General features: G+C 49.7%; 1 protein-coding gene across 1 annotated transcript; it reads right to left on the bottom strand.

Moving 5' to 3' along the window:
* On the bottom strand, positions 1-18,385 carry C9H7orf57 (chromosome 9 C7orf57 homolog). Its single transcript, XM_065884329.1, has 9 exons — positions 18,331-18,385; positions 11,085-11,270; positions 9,229-9,337; positions 8,807-8,963; positions 7,667-7,764; positions 5,985-6,190; positions 3,772-3,834; positions 3,273-3,344; positions 1-158 (listed from the first exon to the last, which is right to left on the bottom strand). The coding sequence occupies exons 1-9, from the start codon at positions 18,383-18,385 to the stop codon at positions 1-3; spliced, it is 1,104 nt and encodes a 367-aa protein (XP_065740401.1).
* Between the last annotated feature and the right edge of the window lie 1,220 nt (positions 18,386-19,605).

Here is a 19,605-nt window from a genome sequence, read left to right as displayed (position 1 = left end):
CTAGCACACGCGATGGGGCGGAGGGGGGGTAAGGTACCTCCGTGTCACACAGGGTATTCTCAGGCCGCCCACCCAAACATTCAGGAGTGCCCCCAGGCACCTGATGGATGCCACCTGCTGACAGGCTGGCGCCCACTGGGCCTTCACCTGCAGGAGTGCTGCGGGCAGATACACAGGAAAGGGCAGCCCCCCCACCCCCCAGTGTCCCCTCTGGGACATCACACACAGAGGCGCATGAGAGCCCAGGGTTATCCACATGGCTCTGCCTGCAGGCCGTTTTCCACCAGCTTTCTGCCCCATTGCTTTCACTCTAAACCATTAACTGGTGCTGTCTGTAGTGAATTTTCCCTCATGTGAATTACCCTGCTGCCCTTGGCCGCACTGCGTGCTGGCCGGTGACTTGCTGAACTCATCCCTCAGATGCGAACGATGCCCATTGCTGCAGGGGTCGACGAGGGTCAGATGAGATACAAAAGCCTGTTATGATTTTTTTTTTAATGTATTTATTTTTGGCTGCGTTGGGGTCTTCGTTGCTGCCCGTGGGCTTTCTCTAGTTGCTGCGAGCCAGGGCAGCTCTTCGTTGTGGTGCACGGGCTTCTCATTGCGGTGGCTTCTCTTGTTGTGGAGCACGGGCTCTAGGCGCACAGCCTTCAGTAGTTGTGGCACATGCGCTCAGTAGTTGTGGCTCACGGGCTATAGAGTACCGGCTCAGTAGTTGTGGCGCGCGGGCTTAGTTTCTCCGCGGCATGTGGGATCTTCCTGGACCAGGGCTCGAACCCTTGTCCCTTGCGTTGTCAAGCAGATTCTTAACCGCTGAGCCACCAGGAAGCTCCTCTGCTGCTTTTTAATGTACAATCTGGCCAATTTTTGAAGATGTTTCCTGGGCTCGAGTTAAGCCCTTTGTAGGGTGCGAAGTACCTCATTCTCTTCCGTCATCATATCTGCTCTAATTCCTGACATTTATTTCCACTTTCTTTCCATGGTGCCTTACTTGTTACTGCACTGCTCTGCATTCTCCTCCTTGAAGCTATTCTCTGTCTTTCCTCTCTTCCACTAACTTCTACTTTGCTTTTCATAGAGCGTGACCTCTGGGCCCATTTCAGGCAGATCTCAGGCTCTGTACTAAATCAGTTAACAGAGGTTAGAATCCCAGCTTTCTCCAGGGATGCTGGCTTTCCTATGTGTATCTGGGGCTCCCTTCATGGGCAAGTCGACCACCAAATTGAATATTAGATTTATGAAAGCTGAGAGAATGAGTACAGTGTCAGATATTGTGTCAGGAACCCTGTTGAAACTTATTTTGATTAATCACCATGACAGCCCTTGGATAGGAAGTATCTCCTTTTTATTTACGTATTTATGTATGTATTTAGTGGCCGCACTACATGGCTTGTGGGATGGCCCGTTGGGGCTGGAATCCGTGCCCCCTGCATTGGAAGCGCAGAGTCTTAACCACTGGACCACCAGGGAAGTCCCAGAAGTATCTCCTTTTGATAAAGGAGGAAACCAAGGCTCAGAGCTAAGCTCTGTGAGCTGGGCCGTGTTGAGTTGAGGTTGCCAGATGCCTGTCAGAAAAACATCACGACACTGGAAGGGTGTGTGTGAGTGTGCATGCACGCACATACGTGTGAAAGTACTATCTCATTAAACAATTTTTTTTGCTGGTTTTAACTGACAATTTATATTTAGTATGATCTAGCTATATTTTTGATCTTTTGGCAAAAGTGCTTTACTTCAGAACAATTAGATGGAATGTGCAAATCTTCTGTTTTCATAACGTTTGTTTTCTATTACCAAGCAGAAAGTTAACTGCACGACTGGCTTTTTCAATAACAGACCCCAGGTGCCCTGCATGGAGCCGAGATCTGGTCACAGGTCTCTGCCCCAAACTCTGTCCTCTCCCTAAAACCACGGGTTTCTGCTACTCTAATATCCTCAAAATGGATCGAAGGGTCTTAAGCTACTGATACCTGTTCCTGATGGTTTTTTCTTGGGGGGGGGGGGTTGAGAAGGAGGTAGGGATTGAAGTAGAGAAAGGAAGGGGGAGGGGAGAAACCAGGGACAGTCGGCACCTTCCTCTAGAGCAGGCTCTTTCCCTTCACCGCACGCGCCACTCACGTCCTCTGAGCTGCGTAGTTACCCAACCACACGCATCCATGCGTTCAGTTCAGTATATCGTTTAAAGAATTAAGTGAAAACGTTTAGATTTTATGTGCGCAAATGCATGATAAGTTTATTCTGGGAAAGAAGCGAAAACATCTCTGAACTTACTTGGCTCTCTGAAAATCTTCCAGCAGAATATTATTATTTTATGAGTGAATTAAATGTACAAAATATAAAACTACATTTTTATGCTAATTACATATAAATAGCAATGAAATTTATAAACTGAGAGAATTGTCTGAGTAGTAAAACATTTTTGTTAAGACTACTAAATTAAATATTTAAATTAAACATATTTTTACTTAATACAAAATAATAAATGTTCACTATTATGGATTTCAGTTTATACCAAAAATATTTTCAAACATTTAAAACTAGCAAATGCTACAATGTTTTCATACTAAACGTTTAACATTTCAAGGCATAACAAATTAATCTATTTCTTAATATAAACTATTGCACAATATTCTGGAATTAAATACTTTTTGTAACAGAAAAATTATTCCTACAAAGATTACGGGACCAAATAGTGAAAAAGCTTTTGGGTGAGTTATTTCCAGTTAAGAGTCTAAACCGTAGATTTCAACAGAAGTGGTGCCAGTAGAGGCTCACACGCGGGTGGTGACGTCGGCCGAGGGTGGGAAGGAAGTGGCCTGTTCCGAGACCCTGGGACTTCCCAGGCCAGCGAGGCGCAGCGGCGCAAAGCCCACGCGCCTGGCGTCCCAGAGGGATGCAAGAAACAAAACCCAACACTGGCACCATCTACGCAGCAGTGACGTCAAATCTGTTCTAAGATGGATCATTTCGTGAGAATCCATGTTAACAAACTGTAACAGGAGCCTTGTAACTATAGCTGTTACATAGGTCCTAGCTGCACATCACAGCGGGGTTTATCTGCGCTCCGCGGGCGCTGAGGCAGATGGAGGTGCTACTGGACCTGCAGTGCAAAATAAAGATAAGACTTTAAGGGCAAAGAGACAAAAGATGGCGCGTTTTATAAATTAAAAAATTGACCCTATTAATTTTAACTAAAAGAAAACATGTACCTCTGCATCTATTTATAAGGATTGTTACTGAAGTCTACACAAAAGTCTAGTGCACGGTCCTACCCGCAGCCAAAAATCGCACGTCGGAAACATCAGCCTCCAACTTGCAGGTGGCTGGTGATCGCTGAGTCAAGCCTGCAAGTGCCGGGAAGGTTCTGCTGACACAGGAGGGCGGAGCTGAACGCGCAGTGGGGCGCGGCCTGGGCAGGGGGGCGGCTCAGCTCCACCGGGCTGTTGCGGCCCCAGGGGATGCTCCGCGGCCCCAGGGGATGCTGCCCGGCCCCCACCGTGCACCCCGACACCGCACCCTGCGCACCCGCGTTAACGGTGCCACTCATCTAAAAGGCCAGCTAGCTATCTGGCGTGTCAGAAACACCTCGAGCGGCTGCAAAAATTGCAGTGAAAAATGATAATCCTGCGACAGGTGGAGGGAAAACACACTAAAGAAGCCTTGCTGAGGTCCGGACACTTGCAGCGGCCGGCTCGGGTCGGAAAAGGCAAGCTCCGGTGGGCGATTGCTGTTCATCACGTTAAAATCCAGGATGGACAGAGCAGGAGGTACGGGAGACAGAGGGCAACGAGTGGCCGAGGTCAGCCCCGGCGCGCCGCGGCCGGATCTGAAGTTCTGGGGAGGGCGGGGCGGCACCCGGGCAGTGACACCTCGGCGACGCAGAACATGCGCGGAGGCAGGTCTGCTCAGCCAAACGGTGATTCTTCCGGGTTACAGGGGCTTTACCAAGCCTACTTGGTCTTCCACTAATTTTGAACTGTTAAAAATTTCCTCTGAGATTAAGGGGGTCTTGCTGCTAATTTAAACACGTGGATTATATAGCACTGCAGTGATTTATTTCCCAGTAGAAAGTGTATCACCTTTATGTCCAACGACAGTTCCTTGACCAGATCAGATATTTTGGTGGTGGTGAGGTAAATTCTATCTACTTAAGACCATGCAGAAAAACAATACTAAAAACCCTCAGAGACCCTGTGCAGGTGGGTCTGTGTGCCTGGGGCATCTGTATTTATTTACGTATTTGTATTTTTTTAACATCTTTATTGGAGTATAATTGCTTTACAATGTTGTGTTAGTTTCTGCTGTATAACAAAGTGAATCAGCTATACATATACATATATCCCCATATTCCCTCCCTCTTGCGTCTCCCTCCCTCCCACCCTCCCTATCCCCCCCCCCCAGGTGGTCACAAAGCTGATCTCCCTGTGCTATGCGGCTGCTTCCCGCTAGCTATCTATTTTACGTTTGGTAGTGTATATAGGGGCACCTGTATTTAAATCAGAGGCCTCTCCTGGCCTTTCACTTCTTTACCATTATTTAAACCCACATTCCTCACGTAGTGTCTAATAAAATGTATGCCTCTGAAGTAAACTGAAATATGCTTTATCTTGTGTGATATGCATAAAAGAGTAATTCTGTTGTAATAATGTAAGCGGTCCTTCTTTTGCTGTCCCCAAACTGTGTTTCTAGAAGTCTGACTTTTTGTTTTCGGCCCCTCTGCGCAGCATGCCCATCTTAGTTCCCGGACCAGGGATGGAACTCGTGCCCCCTGCAATGGAAGCGCGGAGTCTTCACCACTGGACCGCCAGGGAAGTCCTAGAACTCTGACTTTTTAAAGACATAGATGTCCCCAGCTTTTGTAGTTAGAACACGGGTGGTTTGGAGAGGGACCTCACAGGCTTCCGAGATACATCATCGTCAGAATGAAGAATGTCCATCAATTGTTTTTGTGTCTGAGACACTTTTTATACTTGGCTGCAGGTCAGTTTCTCCATAAATACTCACTTGGAGAAGACTCTGTAATAAAGGACAAGTGCATTAGTTGTTCAATTTAATAAATGAGGCTAAATGTAAAAGAATTACTCTCAATAATTCCTTAAAAATCAGTAAAACTTTGTATGACTTAAAACGGCATCATGATGACAATGGAGAGAGGGTATCATTAAGACACTGGCCAGGCCAGCGTGGTGCCCACTGGCCTGGAAGACGGGCAGAGCTCATGTTTACAAAACATCCCATAAAACACTTGAGATGCTTGAAGAGACACAACACAGCTCCTTCCTCCTCAATCAGAGAAATGAAGCCTCGGAGTGAAAATAAGTTTCCTAAAGGCAAATGGTCAATAAGTTCTAGACACAGCTCCTTCCTCCTCAATCAGAGAAATGAAGCCTCGGAGTGAAAATAAGTTTCCTAAAGGCAAATGGTCAATAAGTTCTAGAGCTACGGAAACGAAATATCATACTCGATAGACCTTATGATGGACACGGCCCCAAATAAGACTAATTGTCCCTGTGACGGTGATTGTTGAAAATCAAACTAATAAACTTTTTTGAACAGCTAATTTCAGGGAAATGTCTAAGCTATTCAAAGTTTAATGACAAAGTTTAAGAAATGCTGATAATGGAACAAATTCAAGCTTGAACTGTGAGTTCTTTCCAAGAACTGGGGCTTTATCTGAAGCTGCCTCAGAGAGGACCAAGCATTGCAGGGATCAGAATCTTTTGGACCCAGGAGACTAAAACTGACATCATGTGTGTGGTACAACACATAAAGCATCAGAATTTTTGACAACTAAAAGAAAATGCAAAGCCACAGAAATAATGACTTTTGCTATTCATCTGAATAAAGAGGAAAGAAGCACAATATATATTATCCTCATGTGTAACTGTAACCTCAATAACTCTGTAGGCTTTTTATGTGGTTTTTAGATCACTCATTATGATATAGGCAATGAGACAAGGGGTCTCAGGGGCCGTGCACTTCACCTGGGCCTTCCTTGGCGCCTTCCGGAGCCTCCGGGTCTGGGGGCGGCTCGGCGTCCCACGGAGACTGGGACGGAGACGAAGCAGAGGCCCTGGATGTCTGCGGGGTCCTCTTGTCTGGGTCTGCTTGCTGCTGTGACCACTCAGCGTTATATCCATTGCTAATACGTTTGGAAAAGTTTGTGGGTGAACTGGTTTTTTGACCAGGCCTCAAAAAGAGAAAAATTAAGTACTTAAGTACAAAGGTGAAGGGTAATCCAGAAGCGTTCTCAGCGAACACACTGATGGTAAATTAGATGCGTTACTGTCCCTGAAGACACAACAGAGATGCTTCTCCCTCTCTTCCTCTATCTCTCTTTCTTAATCTCTCTCCACTTTTAAGCATAAGGCAGTAACCTCCAAGCATCCTTGTACACAGTGAGCGCATACTTAGTTCAGTTTCCAAAACCTTTCTTCAGAACAGCCAATGAGAAGAAGAATTCCAGCATTTCCCAGGGATGCCTTCTTCTGAAAGCACTGCCCCTTCCCTGGGGAGGGATGAGTGACTCAGACTCTACCACTTTCAAACAAATTGTTACTTTCTTAATTAGTTCTTCCCTGTTCATGTGAAAGATTATCTGCTGCTTCTTTACACACTTCTGTCTTCTCTCTGTCATTTACATCTTTGAAGACCTTATCATAACCTCCATTAGGAGAGGCGGGGAGATCGGATGTAAAACAGGTGACACATATCAACCTGTGTCCTCCCACCCTTGGGTTTCTTACTTGTAAATCACTCTGTTGTCAAGAGTCTTCCTAATGGCTCTGGCGGGCTCTCTCTCTCTCTCTCTCTCTGTATATATATATATATAGATAGATAGATAGATAGATAGATAGATAGATATAGATATAGATATATAGATATAGATAGATAGGTAGATATAGAAATATAGATGGATATAGATAGACAGAAAGACATAGAGGTATACAGATATAGGTAGATAGATAGATAGACGATGGATGATAGATAGATATAATTTTTTTGCCCTCCCAGTCTGAGTGTGGTGCTTTCATGGCATTTGTCGCACAATGTAACGGATTGGTTGCTCCTCCCCCAGCCTCACTAGAGGAGAAGCGATTGTAAGAAGTAGTCAGACAATTAACGGCATTAATTCTAGCACTACAGTGAGATTCTGGGGAAGGGAAGAGAAACAGAAGGCCTCGGGGACCCCCGCTCCAGCTGGGCGAGTAATGAAGTGTCAGGGCGCCTGACAGGTGTTCCAGCTGAATGCAGAGCCGAGGACTCACTAGGCGCAGACACCAGGGTCCAGGCCTTGGGGACAGAGAACGTCAGGACTGAGTAGCACACACATGTGGCCCCAAGTTTATAGGGTGAGCTTGGGTGACACAGGCTGACAGAGGAGAGAGCTCAGCTCGGCGCTCAGGGCGGGGGAGGATGGGGTCCACAGGGGCCCGGGGGGCACCCAGAGGGAAGGGAAAATGGAAGAGGAGGCCAGTAGACAGGGCCAGGCCATGCGAAGTTGTGCCACTGAAGTCACATCACCACAACCTGCTGCTGGGAAGCGAATACTGTTAGGCCGGCATCAGCATCGAGTATTGGAGCCGTGGTTGTCACTGTTGTCACTTGGACCAAAGACCAAACCCAAACCGAACCCAGACCACGCTGGCGCGGCCTGTGCACTTACATGGGGGGAAAGGACAGTCTGCTTCCTGCAGGGTCTTTGGGGCCAAGCGGGGTCCCGGCTTTGCTCGGATACTTGGACTCGATGGCTGGTAGCCTCACCTGTACAGAGAGACACACGAATCCCTGACTTAGAAGCGTTTGCTCACTGCACTTTCTCAGCCCCTGCATGGCTCTGTCAACGGTTTGGCGGCAGTACAGCGTCCAGCCTTTTATAGGGCATGGACACCGTGACCCTGGTTAGCATCCGAAGCCTCTGTTTATTGCTGGGAAGTGTCGCCGGGAGCGGCCCGTTCACTGAACATGCCAACCCCCCAGAGCCAGGCTCAGGGCTGGGACAGGGTGTCTTGAGGACAGACAGCCGGCCTGCTGCACGCAGCTGACACTGCACAGTGCTCGACTCTGCGAGCCCCGGAATAAACTTCCAGGGTTTCTCTTCCAAGCAGACACTGCGAAGCGGGCTGGGGTCAGGCGAGGAACCTGCCAGCCAGCGAGGCCGCTCCCCTGTCGTGCGGGGGGAGGGCGGCCAACCTTGCTCATCGTCAGGACCCACTGCCGGTTTTAACATGAACGCCACCAGTTCACCCACAGATCCCCACGTCCCAGGAGCCACGCCAGCCCCGTGAACCGAGACACCGCCACCAGGAAGCCACTGACCCGAGATGGCCTTCACGGGGTGCCTTTGAAACAGAAATGCCTTGAAAGTGTGTGCCCTGCAGTCAGTGCTCCTTCAAGGTCAAATACAAATACCCAGGGTTTGCACAGAAGAAAAGCAGCGTCTCCTCTTCCCTTCTTGTCCGTACAGAGTATTCCGGGGAATTTTAACTTAAACCCTTAAACAGAACGGGCTTGCTCAGAAACTGGATAATGTCCTTTCTATCTGGGCAGATGAGAAGTGACGGCCAACTTTCCCAGAGATGAGTGTCAGCTGGTTAAAAGACACTCCGTAAAAGGCAATCTTCCCTCAAGGGTCGCATTCATAAGGAGAAGAAGGAAGCTAATTTCCCGTGGCCTCTGGCCTTTCAGCAGATCGAACTTAAGATGCAGATCCCGGGGCCACGAGACACACCCTGCGGACAAGCACATCGCGGGGCGTGCTCCGGGCGGCAAGCAAAGCCATGCCATCTAGTGGGGCTCCAGTCACCTTTCTTTTCTCCTTTACCAGTCCCTCTGCCTCTCTTTGCCAAACCGTCTTCATGTCGAAGTCGAAGGGCCCCCTTCTGGACTCGTAGTTGCCACTGGCGTGATCGGGGTTAGACTCTTCATAAACCATGTAATCCGGTATGGACACAGCGGGGACCCTGCAGAAACGGACGGAAGGGCCCCGGCCCGCGGCTTAGGGCCACCTCCTGACCTCCCCTCCAAGGAGGGGCCCTCCGGGATGCAGCGGCGGGGAGAAGCTGGGCAACCAGCCGACCCCCAGCAAGGACGGGACGGAAGAGGGCGCCCAGCCTCCCGGAGACAGTGGGCTGCAGGGAGGCGGCGGGCGGAGAGGCCGGACGCGGAGGTCAGAGGCTGGGGACGCAGGCCTGGGCGGGGCCGCAACGCGGGGGTCTGGATACTCACTGCCTCCGGTCGGCCGTCGGCGGCTGGCTGTGGTGGACGTACCAGTCTGGCAAGGAGTAGGCCACGGGGGAGCTCCTACTGGTCCCGGGGGCAAAGTGCTTCAGCAGATCTCGAGGCCAAAAAGACACGGCTGTGAGCGGCCTGCGCATTACCAGCGGGCAGGTCGCAGCGACGAGGGGACCGGCTCTCCTCCTGGACTCCACTGGGCCGGGGGACAGCACGCCGGGGTGTCCGCGGTGTCCTCACCCGCCAGTGCTCGTGCTGCCTGGTGCCCAGAGGACATCCCTCCTGTACCCCTGCCCCGCCGCAGGCCACCTCCTCCCTGTCTCTGGGGGGGAGGGGGAGGGGTCCTTGCCCCAGGGCGGTATCTGCGGGGACAGAACTCCTCGGGGCCCCCGGGGGGCTGCGCCCTGGCTCCTCTCTCTGGCCAGGACAGTCTGTTCTCCACCCCCCACGCGGCAGTTCTGGGGTGAGCCGCCCCCTCCAGGTTTCCGGTGGGAAGCGGGGCACCGGCCCCTCTAAATCCTGGGGGCAGGGGGAGTGTTAACCGGTGCCCCGCTTGGAGCCAGGCTGAGAGGGTCAGAGACACGCTCAGGCTTTAGCTCCCGCCGACCCCCCACTTGCTGCCAGGTCTTCGTCCCCCTCCCCCGGCTTGAGGGCTTTTCCCAGGCCGGGGTCAGTCAGGCGGGGAAGCGGGAGCGACCGGTCTTGCCTGCTAAGCGGGCGCGACGGCCAGCATCGACTGTTCGACTGTTCTTACTATTAGAAAGATATGTTTAACTATTTTCTTTTTTGAACTTTCCATTTTTAAATATTTCAGACTTAGACAAAAGGTCCAAAAAATGGTATGAATTCCCCTAAACCCTTCACCCAGATTCCTCAAATGCTGCGTTTCGTTTCCCATTTGCTTTACTGCTCTTTCTCTCCCCCCCCATTAGTATTGTCACTGTCATTGCTGTTTGGGGGACCGTTGGGAGGCTTCCAGAGACAGTTATGACATAATCACAGTGTAGTGATCAAAATCAGGAAATTAGTGTGATGCAATCCTTTTATCCAGTTTACAGATCTCGTTCAGATTCTGCCAGCACTCCCACTAATGTCCTAACTGGTAGCTGGGGAGTGGGGAGGTGGTGGGCCTTCTGTGCTTTACACGCAGTGAATCACATGGTCTGTTCCGGGCTTTTGACCATTAAAGCCAGGTGCTGCCCTCTGCCATGTCGCCCACTCTCCCCGTGACAATCTCCACAGCAGGAACAGGGGTCAGAAAGAGAGAGAGAAAGGTCAGCGTTTCTCAGGCTCGTTCACCGCAAAGGCCAGCCAGAAGGTGTGCTAGATAGATGTGACTCCGAACTTGACCAGCAACTTTAATTAGCACAGCTGAACAGGCCTTTCTCGGTTACATCATGGATAGAAGCGTGGTGTTCATAAACATCACCATGGACACTCATCCCTGGCCTCCATTACAAAGAAGATATTAATACACAGGATGAGGGATGACGAGACAGAGCAACAGGAGCAAAGATGCTTCACAGGCGACTGGGGAAGGGGTGGCCCTGAGCTGGGCGGCTGCAGCGCAGAGACAGAGACTGCAGTTAGACAGGGAGGTAGGCACGGGAGTCACCACAGGGGTGTCTCTCAGAAGGAAAATCCCAGTTCGGTGAACTCACAGCCTAGTGGGTCTTTCCCATAAACGGCAGCACACCCCTGAAGAGTCTGTACCCTGAACTGTATCCATTGACCTGGACTTCCTACGGCCTTGGGCAAAGCTCACACACTTCACATATTTTTACAGGGAAGACACAATGACCAGACGACCGTGTCACTCCCGCCACAAAGCACAAGGCTGCGGTGCTCACCGGGCTGGCCGCCTTGCTTCGCCAGCTTCACGTACTCTGAGTCCGTTTCCTTCACCCAGTACCTTCTTGCCCCGAGCGTGTGCCCACTGGGGGCTGCCCTCAGGTCACTGAGGCCTGGGATCTGGGACGCTGGCGGGGCATCCACAGCTTTCTCAGACCGCTTCACAGGAAGGTGGTAATACCAATCTAGGGGAGAGGAGGCCAAGGGTCAGGTCATTACTTACGGAATCCAGGCTGGTTTGGTCCACTGCTCAGAAGATAACTACACCAGGGAGGGCGTCACACCCTCCCAGGACACCAGAAGAGGACGTCAACACGGGGCACCAGCACAGGCGAAACTGCCCTCTTGTAAACGCCTGTCACCCGAGGCATAACCCTGCCAGTCGTGTAGTTAACAGTCCCTAAAAGCCACGAGCAGCAGCCACGGCGCCCGGCAGATGACGAGCACCTTCTAGAAGGCCTGCTGGCCCCTCTGCTGCTGGCTGCCCCTCTGTCCCAAAGCAGTGAGAGCAGAGCCTTTCCCTGGGGTTTTTAGCCTCCCAGTGAGGTATCCAAATCCCCTACATGTGCAGCTCTCTCTCTCTTCTCCTTCAGTCCTCCATGAATTGGGACTAGACTGCATTTCCGGGAGTACACATCCCTGAAAGATCCCAAAGCACTTAAAACGTGGGCAAGCCTCTGGACTATGTGACCAAATGTTAGCCAAGATTTGATCAACTTAGAACTTTAAAAACACTGAGATATCTTGAGAAAAACTCTTACCAAAGTGGGCACAGAGGGACCATATCTCAACATAATAAAAGCTATTTATGACATACACACAGCCAGCATGATACTCAATGGTAGAAAGCTGAAAGCCTTCCCACTAAACTCTGTAACAAGACAAGGATGCCCACTCTCACCACTTCTATTCAACATAGTATTAGAAGTCCTAGCCACAGCAATCAGACAAGAAAAAGAAATAAAAAGTTTTCAAATTGGTAGGGAAGAGGTAAAATTGTCATTATATGCAGATGAAATGATACTATATATAGAAAACCCTAAAGACTCCACACAAAAACTACTAGAACTGATATATGAATTCAACCAGGTAGCAGGATACAAGATTACAGAAATCTGTTGCATTTCTTTACAGTAACAATGAAATATCAGAAAGGGAAAGTAAAAAAAAAAAAAAAAAATCCCTTCTAAAATCACATCAAAAAGACAAAAAAAAAAAAAGAACTTAGGAATAAACCTGACCAAGGAGGCAAAAGACTTATATGCTGAGAACTATAAAACATTGATAAAGAAAACTGAAGATGATTCAAAGAAATGGAAAGATATCCCATGCTCTTGGGTTGGAAAAATTAATACAGTAAGTTCCCTACATACGAACTTTTAAGTTGCACACTTTCAAAGATGTGAACATGCATCTGGTTCCAGCAAGGAACCAGAACCTGTGCCATCAACATCAGGCATGAGTGAAATTGCAGCTTGCCCTCCAACTCCTATTGCTCATGATCCTTCAGCTCTACCATCTCCCACCTCCTCTCCATCCTCCAGTCAGTAATTCTTCTTGCCTGTTAACTGGATGCCAGCCCCTGGATGCCAGCTGTTGTACTGTACTTTTCAAGGTACTGTACTGTATGATTAAAAATATTTTCTTTACTTTTTGTTTGTTTTTTATGTATTATTTGTGTTAAAAGTATTAAAAACCTATTACAATACAGTACTATATAGCCGATTGTGTTATTTGGGTACGTAGGCGAACTTTGTTGGACTTATGAACAAATTGGACTCTCAGAACAGAACTTGTTTGTATGTAGGGGACTTACTGTATTGTTAAAATGGCCATACTACCCAAAGCAATCTACAGCTTTAACATGATGCCTATCAAATTACCCATGACATTTTTCACAGAACTAGAACAAATAATCCTAAAATTTATATAGGACCACAAAAGACCCAGAGTTGCCAAAGCAATCCTGAGGAAAAAGAAAAAGCTGGAGACATAACTGTTCCAGACTTCAGACAAAACTACAAAGCTACCGTAATCAAAACAGTGTGGTGTTGGCACAAAAACAGACCTACAGATCAGTGGAACAGAATAAAGAGCCCAGAAATAAACCCACACACCTAGGGTCAATTAATCTGTGACAAAGGAGGCAAGAATAAACAGTGAGGAAAAGACAGTCTCTTTAGCAAGTGGTGTTGGGAAACTTGGACAGCCACATGTAAATCAATGAAGTTAGAACACTCCCTCTCTCACACACAAAAATAAACTCAAAATGGCTTAAAGACTTAAATATAAGACATGATGCCATAAAACTCCTAGAAGAGAACATAGGCAAAACATTCTCTGACATAAATCGTAGCAAAATTTTCTTAGGTCAGTCTCCCAAGGCAATAGAAATAAAAGCAAAAATAAACAAGCGGGACCTAATCAAACTTATAAGCTTTTGAATAGAAAAGGAAATCTAAGCAAAACGAAAAGACAACCTATGGACTGGGAGAAAATATTTGCAAACTATGTGATGGACAAGGGCTTAATGTCCAAAATATACAAACAGCTCATACAACTCAATAACAAAAATCTAAACAATCCAATCAAAACATGGGCAGAAAACCTAAATAAACATTTAGAAGACACACAGGTGGCCAATAGGCAAATGAAAAGATGCTCAACATCACTAATTATTAGAGAAATGCAAATCAAAACTACAATGAGTTATCACCTCACAACAGTCAGAATAGCCATCATCAAAAAGTCTACAAATAATAAATGCTGGGGACTGCCCTCGTGGTGGAGTGGTTAAGAATCCACCTGTCAGTGCAGGGGACACGGGTTCAAGCCCTGGTCCAGGAAGATCCCACAACTAAGCCAATGTGCCACAACTATTGAGCCTGTGTTCTAGAGCCTGCAAGCCGCAACTACTGAGCCCTCGTGCCACAACTACTGAGCCCTCGTGCCACAACTACTGAAGCCGCGCTCTGCAAAAAGAGAAGCCACTGCAATGAGAAGCCCGCACACCACAACGAAGAGTAGCCTCTGCTCAATGCAACTAGAGAAAGCCCATGCACAGCAATAAAGACCCAACGCAGCCAAAAATTAATTAATTAATTATTTTAAAAAATAATAAATGCTGGAGAGGGTGTGGAGAAAAGGGAACCCATCTACACTGTTGGTGGGAATGTATATTGGCGTAGCCACTATGGAGAACACTATGGAGTTTCCTTAAAAGAATTAAAATAGAGCTACCATATGATCCTGCAATCCCACTCTTGGGCATGTATCCGGAAAAGATGAAAACTCTAATTCAAAAAGATACAGACACCCCTGTGTTCATAAGCAGCACTATTTACAATAGCCAGGACATGGAAGCAACCTAAATGTCCATCAACAGATGAATGGATAAAGAAGATGTGGCACATATATACAATGGAATATTACTCAGCCATAAAAAAGAATGAAATAATGCCATCTGCAGCAACATGGATGGAACTAGAGATTATCATACTAAGTGAAGTAAGTCAGAGTCAGAGAAAGACAAATACCACATATATCACTTATATGTGGAATCTAAAAAAAAAGATACAAATGAGCTTATTTACAAAACAGAAATAGACTCACAAACATAGAAAACAAACTTATGGTTACCAAAAAGGAAAGGTGGGTGGGAGGGATAAATTAGGTGGTTGAGATTCACATATGTACATTACTATATATAAAATAGATAATCTATAATGACCTACTGTATAGCACAGGGAACTCTACTAAATATCTACCTATAATGGAAAAGAATATGAAAAAGGATATATATGTATAAGTGAATCACTTTGCTGTACACCAGAAACTAACACAATATTGTGGATCAACTATACTCCAATTGGAAAAACAAACAAACACTGAACCAGAAGTAAGAGCCTAACTGAACAGGTTTGCTCATTTGACAGGAGCAGAAAGATGCAGGACTGCGCGCCGCCATCAGGGAGGCTTCACTGGCAAACAATGTTATCTGAACCCCACCGCTTTCCTTTTGCTTGAGGCCAAAGCGGGACATCCCGAGTCGTCAGACAGGAAGGGAGAGCAGCACTCAGGAGGGTGGCTGAACGGGGCGGGGCAGGGGGGCGGGGCTTTGTCCCGGGCATCCTCACGCTGTGGGAAGCGTCTGGGGCCGCAGACTGGCAGGGGTGGGCTGCGTGTGGCTTCCATGGAAACATCAAGTCTGGTCCCACAAGGGTGAAGCGCGGTGAGTGTAGATAAAGGTGTGGGATTTCTAGGGGAGAGGGTCCCGTGAAGAGGAGGGTGGGAGGACAAACGGGGGTGGTGAATGAAGGCAAGCTTGCTCCCTGCTCTCCGTCCCCATCGATCTGAATCCCCCGCCCCACCCAGAGTGGCCGCGGGGTGGGGTGGGGGCGGTGTGTGTGTGAGCTGAACTGGCCTTGTCAGAGCCCTGAGGCCCCCTCAGTGGGCACCCAAGTCACAGCCCTGAAGGCTGCTTTGTGACCACCTGTGAGGGTCCCTGCCAGGAGCGAGAGGTGTGGGCAGAAGCCCAGGGACCTGTCGTGATCAGGCCCACTTGTGGCTCCACAGAGAGAAGACCCTGGGACACTCGGGCTCTTGGTGTTCTGGTGACTCTTTGTGTCCGAGACTGATTAACCGCATGTCCAAATATAAGAACAAATACCACAGCTGATTGAAAACTCTGGACACAAAATCCAGGAGTGTGAAATAAGAAAGATGCCACTATCATAGCACAAGTAACTCTTGCATTTACGAGCTTACTGGAACCAGCTGTCAAAAATGCATGGCGTTCAGGGAATTCCCTGGCAGTCCAGTGGTTAGGACTCTGAACTCTCATTGACGAGAGCCCAGGTTCAATCCCGGTCGGGGAACTAAAATCCCACAAGCTGTGCGTCGTGGCCAAAAAAAAAAAAAAAAAAAAAAACTGGCTCCTGGCAGGTGTGATGGGTAATTTTATGTGTCGCCTTAGCTAGGCCACAGTTCCCAGATGTTTAGTCTGGCACGTTACTGTGAAGGTGCTTTTTAGAGGAGATTAACAGTCAAATCAATAGACTTTGACTAAAGCAGATAAGTCTCCCTAACGTCGGTGGGCCTGATGCCATCAATTCAAGGATTTAGGAGAAAAGACTGAGGTCTCCTGAGGAGGAAGGAATTCGGCCCCCAGACAGCGTTTGGACTCAGGACTGCAGCATCAGCCCTTCCCTGGGTCTCCGGCCTGCAGATTTTGGACCTGCCTGCTACACAACTGTGTGAGCCAATTCCTTAAAATAAATGAATCTCCCAGTCAATCTCCCTCCCTCTCTCTCTCTCTCTCTCTCTCTCTCCACACACACACACACACACACACACACACACACACACACACATCGTTGGGCTACGGAAAACCCTGGCTGGTACAGTAGGAGCACAGGAAAGCAGTGCTGAATAGATCCCTTTACACAAGCACACATGGATCCCAGGAACAAGAAGTCACCGTCCTCTGAAGCTAAAAGTTAGCCACCCAATCTGTACTTGGAACTAAAGCTACTTCCTTGCATAACAATGAATGTCCATGGAAAATCTTTTACATCTAAAGAACAGTAATTAGACGAACAGTATAGTGGAAACATTGTAGTTTTGAAAATGAGAAACCACCCCCTGGGAAAGCTTTAAAGAAGTGTACCCAAGCTCACAGAGAAGAAATGTAAGAGCTAGGAGGATGGGTAGGACCACTTATCTGATTGTATTCAGCTCAAATATTTTCCTTTAGAGGGAAGGCATTCGGTTCCAGCTTTATTTTTCCTCTCTGTGTTTTGATTACTAATTAATCCACAGAGAACAGAGTAGCTTCTACTTCTCATTACTGGAAGTTTTGGGCAGGCACTGAGCTCTAACCTAGCTGGCTGTTTATCACTGCGTGCCCTGCTCAGAGAGCCAGCACGCGAGTCACTGTGAACCAACTGTCACCACACACACACACACACACACACACACACAGGGTTAAAGAGAACTGTCTTGTCCTCAAACATTATCAGTACTTGTATGGCACCAGATCACTTAACTACCATGTAGATTTCTTTACGAGCTCCCTTGCCCCCTCGCGTGCTTGCTTCATCCATAAGGAGCCAGGCTCAGAGAGACCGCAAAGTGACTCAGCCCCATAGCTCTCTGGTGTCTGAGGGCACAGCCCACGGGGCTCTGGAGCCCTGCCTTTGGGCCGCCGCGGCCTTGGAGAACAGGGCAGCCTCCTGAAACTCTGAGCCTCGGCTTCCTCACCTATAAACCAGGGCTAAGGGCCCCTCGGCAGGTTGTTCTGAAGTTCAGTGTTAGCGTGACAGTGTTTAGCAGAGCACCTGGCAAGTGTCGCCGTCTTCTGCGCTGCTCACACGGGGGGGCCACACACTAAGGCACTGAGACGTCAGACCCAGGCTGAGAGCCCACCGTGGAGACGGACACCCAGGCCTCCTGTCCCCTGCCCCATCCCCAGCACAGCCACGGACCCACCCATAGTGGCCACAGCAGAGCTCCAGGCAAGAAGCACGTTGAGACTGTGAAGAAGACCACGCTTGGTCCCACTGCCCGCAGCCCCCCCTGCCACCCTCACCCTGCCTTTCCCAGCAGAGCTCTGGGGCTCTCTTCTCCTCCCTCCTTCTCCAGCCCTTCTCGAGATGGGGCAGCGTAAAAATCAAGGCAATATCAGACTCCAGCACCCAGGTCTTCCTCCTTCCCTTCTGCCAGTTTCACAGCGAGAAGCCCAGCGCCGTGGGAGCCTCCACCAGAGGCTTGTTTCCTGTGTCCCACTGCTTAAAGCAGGAGACACAGTTACCCTGGTTGGGGTCTAAATTAGGAGCAAGAGATAGGTGATCAATGAAATACATGGGGATGCAGCTGAAAATGAAAGTGCCCAAGCCAACATACAGGGAGACCCCTGTGAGACTTAAACAGGCTTGCTGTTACAGAGAAATTTTCAGAGACGCTATCACTCCAAAAACTGAGGAGCTCCAACAGCAGTGGGTAGCCTGGCTTTCTTTTGTTGAACATAGGGAAAAAACAAACAAGCAAACTAACAAACCTAGTTTCCCCCCCATGCTACCCTTTAAGCCTTGCTTACACTGGGGCATAGGGGCAGTGCGCAGCTTTCTCTGAGGGTACCCCTTGTTGTCCTGTCCCCTCCCGGCAGCCCCCGCTGGTGTGAGCCAGTCCAGCCGAGCCAGTCCAGCCGCAGAGCAAACGCGGGTTTCCTCTCCTTGGGTCACTCACCGCAGGGAGCATAGCGGCTCGTGGCGCCGTGCAGCTCCTTGCTCGTGTTCCTCATGCCGGGAGACACGCTGGACCGGCTGTTCTCTGTTCTCGGGTGAACCAGGAACCGACGCGGGGGTTGAGCTGCAGAGGCCGGGTCCCCGTTCCTGCTCTATCTGTCCTCCTCCACCTGACAGGTATGCAGGCGTCTCACTATTCGGGACATGCGGTCAAGTCCAGGCAGGGTATACATCAGGGGCACATCCACACGGGTATACAGCAGGCACACGTCCAGGCAGGGTATACAGCAGGGGCACACACACGCCGAGTAGACAGCAGGGGACAGCAGGTCCCGAGGTACCCCGCCCCCGGCCCGGGTGACGGGTGGCCCCCTCCCTGCCCCGACCCCACTGGCCGTCTGACCCCGCTCACCTGCCGGCCTAGGGTCTGGGTGATTGCCACCTGCAGCGTCCGAGGCCCCTCTGTTCCAGCGGGCGGCTGGGACCAACCCCAAACTCCCAGCGCAGCGCGGAACCACAGCAACCCGCGTCGCCGGGGCAACGGCCTGGGCCAACCGGAGGTCACAGCGGGAGCAGCGGCAGCCAATCGGGGCAGTGTGAGGGGCCGCAGCCGGCCAGTCAGCTCCAGGGGCAGAACTCGGGCTCCTACTGCCAACTGCCCGGCGCCGGTGCGTCGCCTCGGTGCTGGCCTGGGCGTGGCCGCGCTGCTGGCCGGTTGAGGCCTCAGGGCGTGGCGGGGACGTGACTGAGCTGCTGACAGAGGCGTTGCCTCGGTGCTGGCCTGGGCGGGGCCGCGCTGCTGGCGGGGCGAGGCATGGGGCGTGCTCGGGGCGAGGCCGGCCTCAGAGTTCTGGTGCGCCCTCCCCTCCCTGCCGTCCAAGAAATTCGACAGAGATTTTCTTGTCAATCTCCCATCCATTTAAATGCATTAAAAAAAAAAGAGGAGAGGGCTTCCCTGGTGGCGCAGTAGTTAAGAAGCCATCTGCCAATGCAGGGGACACGGGTTCGAGCCCCAATCCGGGAAGATCCCACATGCCGCGGAGCAACTAAGCCCATGCGTCACAACTACTGAGCCTGCGAGCTAGAGCCCGCGAGCCACAACTACTGACGACCGCATGCCTAGAGCCCCTGGTCCACAACAAGAGAAGCCACTGCAATGAGAAGCCCGTGCACCCCAACGAAGAGTAGCCCTGCTCTCTGCAACTAGAGAAAGCCCATGCGCAGCAACGAAAACCCAACGCAGCCAAAAATAAATATTAATTATTTTTTAAAAAGG

Source organism: Phocoena phocoena, chromosome 9 (assembly GCF_963924675.1).
Source record: "Phocoena phocoena chromosome 9, mPhoPho1.1, whole genome shotgun sequence".
Classification (NCBI taxonomy): Eukaryota; Metazoa; Chordata; class Mammalia; order Artiodactyla; family Phocoenidae; genus Phocoena; species Phocoena phocoena.
Note: the sequence above shows the minus strand (reverse complement) of the source record. Positions and strands in the feature narration are given on the sequence as shown.

Excerpts from the sequence above, each read along its gene's own strand:
- C9H7orf57 (XM_065884329.1), bottom strand. The coding sequence starts at position 18,385 with ATGAGGAACACGAGCAAGGAGCTGCACGGCGCCACGAGCCGCTATGCT. Across the intron at positions 3,345-3,771 it reads CTCGTTGCCCTCTGTCTCCC|GCTTGACTCAGCGATCACCA; the intron begins GTACCTCCTGCT and ends CGGCACTTGCAG. Across the intron at positions 159-3,272 it reads CGTGCGATTTTTGGCTGCGG|CACTCCTGCAGGTGAAGGCC; the intron begins GTAGGACCGTGC and ends ATCTGCCCGCAG.